The 10,000-nt window shown below is 40.5% G+C and overlaps 2 protein-coding genes across 2 annotated transcripts in view; one reads left to right on the top strand and one right to left on the bottom strand.

Annotated features, from left to right (window-relative positions):
- LOC138044465 (tubulin alpha-3 chain-like) overlaps positions 1-4,884 on the bottom strand; it is a 4,913-nt gene extending 29 nt beyond the window's left edge. Inside the window, exons 1-6 of the mRNA XM_068890974.1 lie at positions 4,745-4,884; positions 4,130-4,352; positions 2,964-3,112; positions 1,444-1,836; positions 832-1,119; positions 1-562 (exon numbers count right to left, since the gene is read on the bottom strand). The exon at positions 1-562 is cut by the window's left edge and continues 29 nt beyond it. Of these exons, the coding sequence (XP_068747075.1) occupies positions 269-562; positions 832-1,119; positions 1,444-1,836; positions 2,964-3,112; positions 4,130-4,352; positions 4,745-4,747 (1,350 nt within the window). The 5' untranslated portion in view covers positions 4,748-4,884 and the 3' untranslated portion in view covers positions 1-268. The remainder of the gene's footprint in view (positions 563-831; positions 1,120-1,443; positions 1,837-2,963; positions 3,113-4,129; positions 4,353-4,744) is intronic.
- A 2,918-nt stretch (positions 4,885-7,802) lies between these two features.
- The window catches only part of LOC138044555 (uncharacterized), a 4,008-nt gene continuing 1,810 nt past the window's right edge, over positions 7,803-10,000 (top strand). The window contains exons 1-2 of the mRNA XM_068891040.1: positions 7,803-8,064; positions 9,154-9,304. Coding sequence (XP_068747141.1) covers positions 9,199-9,304 — 106 coding nt within the window. The 5' untranslated portion in view covers positions 7,803-8,064; positions 9,154-9,198. The remainder of the gene's footprint in view (positions 8,065-9,153; positions 9,305-10,000) is intronic.

Raw genomic sequence — 10,000 nt, 5'->3', positions numbered from 1 at the left:
TAGACGAAAAATTCATCCCATAATTTATACCCTAGTGCCTCAATCAGCTCTTCATCAAGGGCGATAGAGTAAATCGCCATGATGTTCAATTTCGAACTTTCCCCTTGATGAACCACTACACAAGACTAGTCAACCTTTTCGAGAGGAATAAAAGGTAAAACTCTCACTTCCATTCAGATGCCGTAGAAAGTTCGTAAGCATTGAACAAAACATAACAGTCAGCAAATCTCAGTCTCGTGGAGTCCCTTATTAAAAAAAAATTAAATGCCTAGTATTCTTCCTCTGCTTCTGTTTCATCAAGAGAATCTACACCAACTTCCTCGTAATCCTTCTCCAGCGCGGCTAAATCTTCACGAGCCTCAGAAAACTCTCCTTCTTCCATCCCCTCCCCCACGTACCAGTGAACAAATGCGCGCTTGGCATACATCAAATCAAACTTGTGATCCAAACGGGCCCAGGCCTCTGCGATAGCTGTGGTGTTACTCAGCATACACACCGCGCGTTGCACCTTGGCCAGGTCACCACCGGGAACCACAGTGGGAGGCTGGTAATTAATTCCAACCTATCAAAAAGAAAAGAATCAAACATGCCCTGTCATTTGTACGCTGGGTTAGGTTATTGGTATACGTGCAGAATCTCGCTAAAAATTAATCTCCATGTTAACATGGTAATCCATAAAGATCGTTAGTATCACCCAACTAGTGACTAATGCAAATCCTGCATTTTAATTGGCTACGCTACAAGAGGACAATTAGTAATAGTCCCAAATAACTATTTTTTCAACTTGCATTTGCTAACTTTATTATTGCCTTTTCGGAACTCCCTCGTTACCTTGAATCCTGTTGGACACCAATCGACGAACTGTATTGTCCGTTTAGTCTTGATGCAGGCAATAGCAGCATTCACATCCTTGGGTACCACATCCCCTCGGAACAGCAGACAGCACGCCATGTATTTGCCATGACGTGGATCACATTTCACCATCTGATTGGCTGGCTCAAAACAGGCGTTGGTGATTTCAGCTACGCTCAGCTGCTCGTGGTAAGCTTTCTCGGCGGAGATAACAGGAGCATAAGTAGCTAATGGGAAGTGAATACGTGGATACGGCACCAGGTTGGTCTAAAATTACATGAAATATTTTGAAAGCATAGCATCACCCTTGCAGTTTTTAATATAAGTCAGTGAGAAAGCTGGGAAAAAAATACGTGGGACGATTTAATGCCTGTCCAAAGGATGCAAGCGCAGATGCTTGCAAAAAAAACCCTGTGAATAGATAGATGGAGTAGAGACGTTATAAATTTCACGAGGGCAAGGGTTGCGCTTAAGGTTGCTCCTTTCTTCATTAATTGTATGGAGGTCCCGAGGTCCCAGCATGGTTTGGCTTCTTTTGGCAGTTTGATTGCTAACGCCTGCAAAAAAAAAAAACGAAAAAGGCTAACCAACCTGAAATTCAGTCAAATCCACATTCAAAGCGCCGTCGAAACGAAGCGAAGCAGTGATGGAGGACACAATCTGGCCAATCAGGCGATTCAGATTGGTGTACGTCGGTCGCTCTATGTCGAGGTTCCGGCGGCAAATGTCGTAAATAGCTTCGTTATCAACCATAAAGGCGCAGTCGGAATGCTCCAGGGTGGTGTGGGTGGTAAGTATAGAGTTGTAAGGTTCCACTACGGCCGTGGACACCTGAGGAGCCGGGTAGATCGCAAACTGTAGCTTGGATTTCTTGCCGTAGTCAACTGAGAGGCGTTCCATTAGCAAAGAGGTAAAACCTGACCCTGTACCACCCCCAAAGGAGTGGAAGATTAGAAATCCTTGAAGACCAGTGCATTGGTCAGCCTGCAGATGACAAGAAACGGCTTCATTAAAGTGCATAAAAATGTTTCGCATTTCCTTTTCTTTTAGTCATTCGAGTCAATTGTCACTTCCACTCTCTTTCCTTGTTTGTTTGTTTGTTATTTATTTGTTTAAGCAGGTTGAAGTTTTGGCAGCTAGTCAGCTGATGTGGACCTGCTATACCCACCCACCCATATACACACAGAGGACAGCCACCTACTCTTCTCGAATAGTGTGTGGGTTCTTTATGTCCCACAGGGATCTAATGAACATGGAAGTTGTTTGTGAGACGGGACCTCCGGCTTATCGTCCTTATCCGAGAAGACTTGTAAGTCTAACCATTTGCGGATGTAATTACAAAGGCAGCACTTTTTCCTCAGTTATTTAACGACCCTCAGTGTTAGTCCGGCCGGAGTCGAACTCACGACCTCCCGCATGACAGCCCGGTGCTCAACCAACTGAGCCACCGGTCGTGCGATTGGTTGCAGACGTTTCGAGCGTGACCTTGTCAAAAGCGAATTAACACAATGATTTCTAGGAGTTAAACTTAATAGATTTTACTCTTTCTAAGCCAGAAGATTTTACTCGTCAATGGCTTAAGAAGTTCGGCAGAGTGAATTAATGAGTTCAAGTTCAAATTCGCTCGATAAAGTAGTATAGTTGGGATTTAACGCCACTCAATTTTTTGCTCAGTGCTCTTCTCAAACCTAATTATGATGCGCAAGATACTAATGAACTGACTTGCTCTGAGTACCCCTTGGCTCATTACGGACTTTCGGATTTGGCTGCGGGTACAATATGCCAGGAGAAGGTGAACGAGCTTCCAAACTTATTAACAGGAGATAAAAAGCGAGGGGAATGTAGTTATGTGAACGCTACCAGTTTGGCATTGGAAACTCGCACTGGTAGTCCAACTCGTCTTCGTAGTCAGTAGTCACACGTAAATGTCGCTTTCATACCTTTTAGCAACCTGTGATTGCCAAAAGTCATTTTAGATAGAAGAGACCACAAACCCCATAGCTTTGAATTTACAGATCTCATTTGGCTTAGAGGTCCATAATCCAGGACTCGGGCTATTATTGTTATGTTTATCGAATGTGATACGCCTCTAGAGTAAAAAGTAGACTGACCATTTTCCGTGTTTTATCTAGGACTAAGTCAATGTGCTCTTTGCCGACAGTGTAGTGCCCGCGAGCATAATTGTTAGCAGCGTCTTCTTTGCCAGTAACAAGTTGTTCAGGGTGAAACAATTGACGATACGTCCCTGTCCGGACCTCATCTGCAATGACACATATTTAATTACATCAATTAGCATATTGCACTGAAGGAATTGGTGTTAGAGCGGTTTTCAAATGATTGTCGTAAAACCAAAACCAAAGTAATTACTTTGGCCAATCAAAAAGGACTGAGACAATCCAGTAAACTAATCAAAACTCGAAGTAAGTACACGTAGCCGACACAAAGCGCGGGAAAATGTGCACGCGCGAGCCACGATTGGTTTTGGTTTCACTTCTGATTGGTTGAAAAACTGGCGCGAGAACTTTGAACCAATCACTGAGTGAAGTAGATGCAAAACCAAAGTAATTCGCTAATTACTTTCGATACTCAATTGAAAACCGCTCTATTGCAGCATGGTCATTTCTATTATGCATATGAAGCTATGCCAAGCGAGGGTGTTACTGGATGTCCCGCTTATTCGGTTTTATGATTAAGCATGGACTCCAATCTCGACCCGCAGAGCTTTGAGAAGGGCATAATTAGCAAGGCACTGATTACGATAGTGGTTTGACTCACAACCCGGGCGGTGTCTAGCCTGCGACCGCAGACGTATTTCCGGCGGTCGTTTCTCTCCCCCTCTCGCAGGCTAGGCGGTGTCATCAAAAAGACAATATATAGAAATTCTGATTAGTTTTAAACAGAACAGTGAACCGAACTGAATTGAAACATCTTAAATTACTTATTCGTATCAGCACTGCAAATATTCACATAAAGTAAATGCTTCTTTCAACGCTTTGGTTTCTACGGATACCTATCTCGAAAGTAAACAGCTCTGAGATCGGTAAATCTTAATTACAACAAATTATATTCCTCACTTCAGTTAAAACTGAATATATCAAGGGACTTAAAATACATCTATGGTCAAAAACCGTTTAATTGTTGAGGGAGTTAAAAACGATTTCTGTACAAAGTTAGTACAATAAAAAACAGTATCTCAAAGAATATTTTAAACATAAAGTGGGTCTTGAAAAATATAAGAATCCTTGTTTATTTGTCATTTAAGTTTATGCTGACACACCTATAACTGTTGGCTCCAGATCAACAAAGATCGCTCGAGGAACGTGTTTTCCCGATCCGGTCTCACTGAAAAATGTGTTGAAGGAGTCATCGCCATAACCAAGCGTCTTGTCGCTGGGCATCTGCCCATCGGGTTGGATTCCATGTTCCAAGCAGTAAAGTTCCCAGCAAGCATTACCTATTTGACATCCGGCTTGTCCAACATGAATAGAAATACACTCACGCTGTACGATGAAACAAATAGAAAAGAAATGAATCTGACGTATTTTATTGTATTGCGTGCGAAACTCGTAAGATCACAGAACTTTTCGTTGCAAAAAGAAATCTCTGGATCATTTCCCGCAACATTTCACGAGAATTGTCCTACTGCCTTTCCCCTGTTTTCGGTAGTCTCGTCAGCATGTTTTGAAACCAAGTCTCTTCGGATGAAGTCAAACTAACAGGAATGGCTGCCTTATGCGCTTTAAATATATTTAAATTGCTTCCTACCTTACATTAATGTAAACTATTACACAAACCATATTGTGTTTCTTAACTAAAAATACAAAAATATGCCGGCAAAAGGGCCGAATATGAGGAATTTACTTGTACTGAACTAAGAAAAAAATGGTTATACCATCTTAGCAGTAACTGTGCTTTGGGTAGCTTCAGAGCCCGACGTGATAACAAGAGAAATGAACACTCTCAGGTAGAAAGGCAACGAACTCAGCCTCGAGTTTGAATATAAAATGCTTTGATATTACCTGAATAATATCTGTTTTCTAGATTTATTCAATATCATATTTAATTGTATGCTAGGAGAGAGTAGCCTTCTTAGCCAATCAAAGAGGAGATCTTTGATTCAAACAGCCTCTTCATTGTTTTAATGAATCCGGCAAGCTAAAACTAAGGCTTTTCAGATCTAAATGAAAACTTTTCCTTATAGCCTACCCAAAGATATAAAAAGTTAGAAGAAAGGCGAGCGAAGGATACACTCATTTTTAGCAAACTTTGGCTTATATTTGGATGAAGGTCATGAAGCGAGCGTAGAATAGCGCAATTCGCATGAGGGCATTACCTTGAAGAGCGTAGTGAGATGTCTCTCAGCTACTAAGTACATTGCTAAGAAGATGTCCATTGATAACATGTAGTCTATGAGTCGATCAAATGCTGCGCAAGATTTGAAGCACCTAGAATTTTGCTCTATACATTTGCCTTGTCGGGACAAGGTATATATGAAAGCCGGTTTTCACAATCGCTTAAAACAGCTGAAAATTTTTAAAGTTTCTGTCAGACTCGTCTCAGCGCTCACGGATTTATTTAATGCTAGAATGTTGAAAAAGTTCTTGCCATAATCCTTTTTTTAAAACTGAGGAGCGCCATTAGCGACGTGAACAAAGTGGTGGTTGAAAAATTCGGCAATTTCTTTTTTGTCGATAATAATCTTCTCGTCTTCTTTTAACAATATTGTTCCAAAAAAATGGCTCTTTTAGTTATGCAGTCATATTGTTCAAAAACTGACAAGAAAAAAAGAGTGCCTTGTCGGTCTCAGGAAAAAAAACCAAAATCATTTTAATTGTCACTGCGAAAGCTAATAAGGAAATTACAACCGTGAAAAACCCAGAATGTGCAAAGTCTGGAGCACATGAAGGATTCACGTTGAGGGTGGACTGTTGCTAAAGCTGGACTAGAACGGTTGGGCTTTTTTAACAGTCAGTAAACACTGTGTATTAATTATCTATTTCATAAAACTGATGACTCAGTTTACACAGGACTGAAAGTCTTTGTAGTACTCCCAACTTTCTTCACTTTCAAAGACGTTGACAACACATCCCCGGGAACACATTTCGCTGACTATTTTGTACTCTCCGCAACAGGACTTGAAACCAGCTTGTTAATGTCAGTATCACTTGACTTTACAAAACGAGTTTGTTTTTCTTTCATGTAAAGAATAAAGATGAAAAGTTGAAACTTTCCTGCTGCCTTTTTTTTCTGCTGGCTTTGATTCCTTTTCGACGGAAATGATCGCAGGACAAATATCGGCGCAGACGGGGGTTATTGCGGGATAACTGTCCACCACGTGACGTAAAGTAGCCGATAAAATCGCACAAACAAATGTATGAAAAAGTCGCAGTCTTCTTCCGCAGATGACTGCCGAAGATTAACATTTTGGAAAGCTTTTATTACTTGAATTTACCATTTGCTTTATCGAACGCTTTATACCTCGTGCTTCCTTAGGAAGCCAGAGTCCAAATTTCCTTTTCTTTATTCTTCCAAGCCTCGACTGTCAGGCTAAATTTTCTAAATAAACGACGGGATTATCTATCTGTGTCCTATGCGAGAAGACTAGACACGGTTCTTACGTTACGTTTATGCCTGTAGAAGCAACTGAAATGGTACATATCGGAGAGCCATAAAATTTACGCATGCTCTAACGAAATGTTTGAACAAGAGAGGAAAAGGGGCTTCAGTAGCAGTACCTCTGAACATCTCACCAGAGCGTTGTACCTGACTTTTAAGCCTGGGATTCCGACGTGGACCCGCTAGTCGCTTTAGTGACGCAAGTGGTCTTTCAGATACCTACCCCCAGTAAGCAGTGAGGGAGAGAAATGTCGGCCCTTAGACCACATGAAACAGACCCTTATCTTACCTATAGCTCAGTTTATCCCTTGTCAGTTTAATGAAAGATTTCGGTCGCGTTAATATTGTTGAAAAAAGTCATTTGTTTCTTCCATGTGGTACGCACTGGAGTCGTGGATTACAAAGTGTACGCACGCGCATTGCTAAAGGTAACATTCATACATACATACCCACATAAACTTCATTTCATCTCGAATTTCAGAGTAGCTACAATTAAGAGTTAATATCTTCGAGAAATTACATTTAAAGCTAAAATATATAACCAGGAGCCCATATGCATTATATCCTTGAGTCAACCTTTGCCCGTATCTTTCTATTTTTAAAACCAACCCTTTAGCAGGAGACTCACATTTACATCAATTTACATAAATTCGCACAATTTGCGTTCATTGTTTTTCCTTTTTTTGTCTTTGTTAGACAATGACTTTATTCTGGTTGGCCATTTTAAACAGTGCGTGCAGTGCCAAACAACTCGTGGCGTTCTAAAAATAGAAAGATACTGGCAAGGGTTGACTCATAGGGCTTGTATGGGGGAGGCAAGCTCCTACTCATGGGCTCTTGATATAACATATACGGATACGCAACTTGATATATAATATTTAAAATATAGCAATACTGTAATAATGATAATAATAATAATAATAATAATAATATTTCATCAGATTACGCAATGCTTGAAAATTCATTGTAACGTTGCAAGAAGCGTCGCCGAAAGTAAAACTCGATTCTACCATGTGCCACGGTTTTTGAAACTTCGCTCGTTTCCTTAGGGGTTTATAAATTAAAAGGCGCAGTTTCCGGTATCAGTGGGATACCGGGAAAATAGTATTAACTCAAGTTTGAACGAGTCTTCATTAATCAGGTTTATAGTAAACCCGTAGTTCCTAATACAAGACTAGTGCATGTTTATTTGATGAACACGCTTTCAAAAAGAGGTGGAAAAGAATAATGCCGGATGACACTGATTAAATAAGAATCTAAATATTTTGTAAACAAACACTATATAGTCCCATCTTTGGTAACAAACCTATGCAAATGCAGTCTGTCTACCAAGATAGACGCTGTTCACCATGGCAAAAATCAATCGGCAACTTTTAAACTTCTTGAAAAGTCACTTTTCGGCAAAAATGCATCACAACACGATACTTGAGTTAGTTAATTACTAAATTTTGGCGTCTGTAAAAGTTAAAAGCATTATAGCTTGAATAGCAGCGGTAAATTCCTTCTTCGCTGTGAACAAATGTTCTGAGTCCTCGACGTTATTAGACTAGTGTAAGGCGGAAAGAGAACCGCAACACAAGGGGAAATAGAGGAAAGGTGAGTGAGAAGGTATGAGAATGTTAGTTTCATTTTGCACATGACAAGTGAGGGAAGAAAATGCCAGTAAACGACCCATTGGATCGCAAAGTAAACTCGTATCACTTGGAATACATGTCATTATTGTATAAATTCTGCCGGCAAAAATTACTTTTACATAAGTGAAATTCAAAGGAACAAGGCCGTTTTTACCACTACAAGTAAGGATTACGTTTTTGCAAACGTTGGCCGTGTAGCACTTATATTTGAACAGACTTAACTGATTAGAGTGTAATGTGAAGTGCTAAGTATCTACCCCATATGAACCATGTGAGCGTTAGCCTTAATGAGGTCTACTGATTGAAATGGGCCCACACAAGGACAGAGAAAAACTCTGACCAGGGTGGGAATTGAACCCACGACCTTCCGGTTAGATCACCGCTGCTCTACCGACTGAGCTACAAGGGTCAGACGGGAGCAGGCCGTGGGAACTGAAGAGTCACGGCAATTAACATGTACGAGTACAAACAAGGATTACGTTTTTTGCAAACGTTGGCCGTGTAGCACTTATATTTGAACAGACTTAACTGATTAGAGTGTAATGTGAAGTGCTAAGTATCTACCCCATATGAACCATGAGCGTTGGCCCTACTGATGGAAATGGGCCCACACGAGGACAGAGAAAAACTCTGACCAGGGTGGGAATTGATACTTAGCAATTCACGTTACACTCTAATCAGTTAAGTCCGTTTTTACCACTGTTGCCCTATGGAACTGAAAGGTCAGACCGGGCATTTGGAAGGACCAATTGTACAATTCCTTCAAATTAACACAATTCGAGGATGATTTGCAATCCTGTAGAAGAATGTGAGGGATAATTATGCAAGTGTTCCTTCAAACTGTTGCATTTTCTGTGCAAAATGACAGGTTTAGCCGGCCGGTTCAGACAAAAGGAAAGCGCCCTTATAGTGTGAATGCACAAGCGTTCAGTTGACAGTAATAATAATTTGTTACTCACACAGCCCACCCTGTACATTAACACTCCATTACCTCAGTTCTAAATGCGCACACTTGTAGAATGCAAAATCTCATATTCTGTTCTTATTATAGGAACCCAGACCGAGGTGAATTAACGAGAGAACCATAAATCTAAGAATGATTGCACGTCGCCGAGAATTCATTCCATTTTTTGGTCTGATTCTTATTGTTGTGTTAATAATACTATACTACATTGGCACGACACAGAGAATTGCTATAAGAGGTGAGAACCAGATCCAGTTATCACGGAGCGAAATAATTCCTAATAGTAAAGGCCCAGAATTTTCTTACGGATGCAGCGGGTTCCAAAAATCCACTCGGCTACAAACCAGCAACTCAGTTACTGGATTTTCTCTTACCAAATTTAATTCCATTGCACACTGCACAAAGTCATCTGAGTTCTTTAAAATGTCCTGTATATTTCATTTTCAGTTGTTTTTGGACTCTTTTTAGTTAGAAAACATCTGATTTAGCAGGTATAAACGAACTTAAATGAAAGAGATGAGAGCATAATCGCTATTTTTTTGCCTCTTTTTCCCCTCTTTTCAATTCACTAACTAGGTCTGGAAGGAAGGCATTCAACTTCAGAACCCCGGCAAAAATGAAACTGACGGAGAGTTAGGTTCATGAATTAAGTTTTGCTCCTAGTGTGTCAAATTATAAAATCCCGATTTGCGCAACTACTTTTGTAAAAGGCTATGACAGCGAAAAGTCAATGAATCACTTGTTGTTAATTTGTAATTGCCGACGACGAGAAAGACTGGAAAGAAAACGAGTGAAAAGTATGAATGAACAAATAAATGCATGAGTGAGTGAGTGAGTGAGTGAGTGAGTGAGTGAATGAGTAGGCTGATTTAGCAACAGAACGGGAACGTCAGTGGCGACGGCGCGCGCAGAAAAAAAACCAATGATAATTAAA

This window comes from Montipora capricornis, chromosome 1 (genome assembly GCF_036669925.1).
Source record: "Montipora capricornis isolate CH-2021 chromosome 1, ASM3666992v2, whole genome shotgun sequence".
NCBI classification, from domain to species: Eukaryota; Metazoa; Cnidaria; class Anthozoa; order Scleractinia; family Acroporidae; genus Montipora; species Montipora capricornis.
This window is presented reverse-complemented; position numbering and strand designations above follow the sequence as displayed.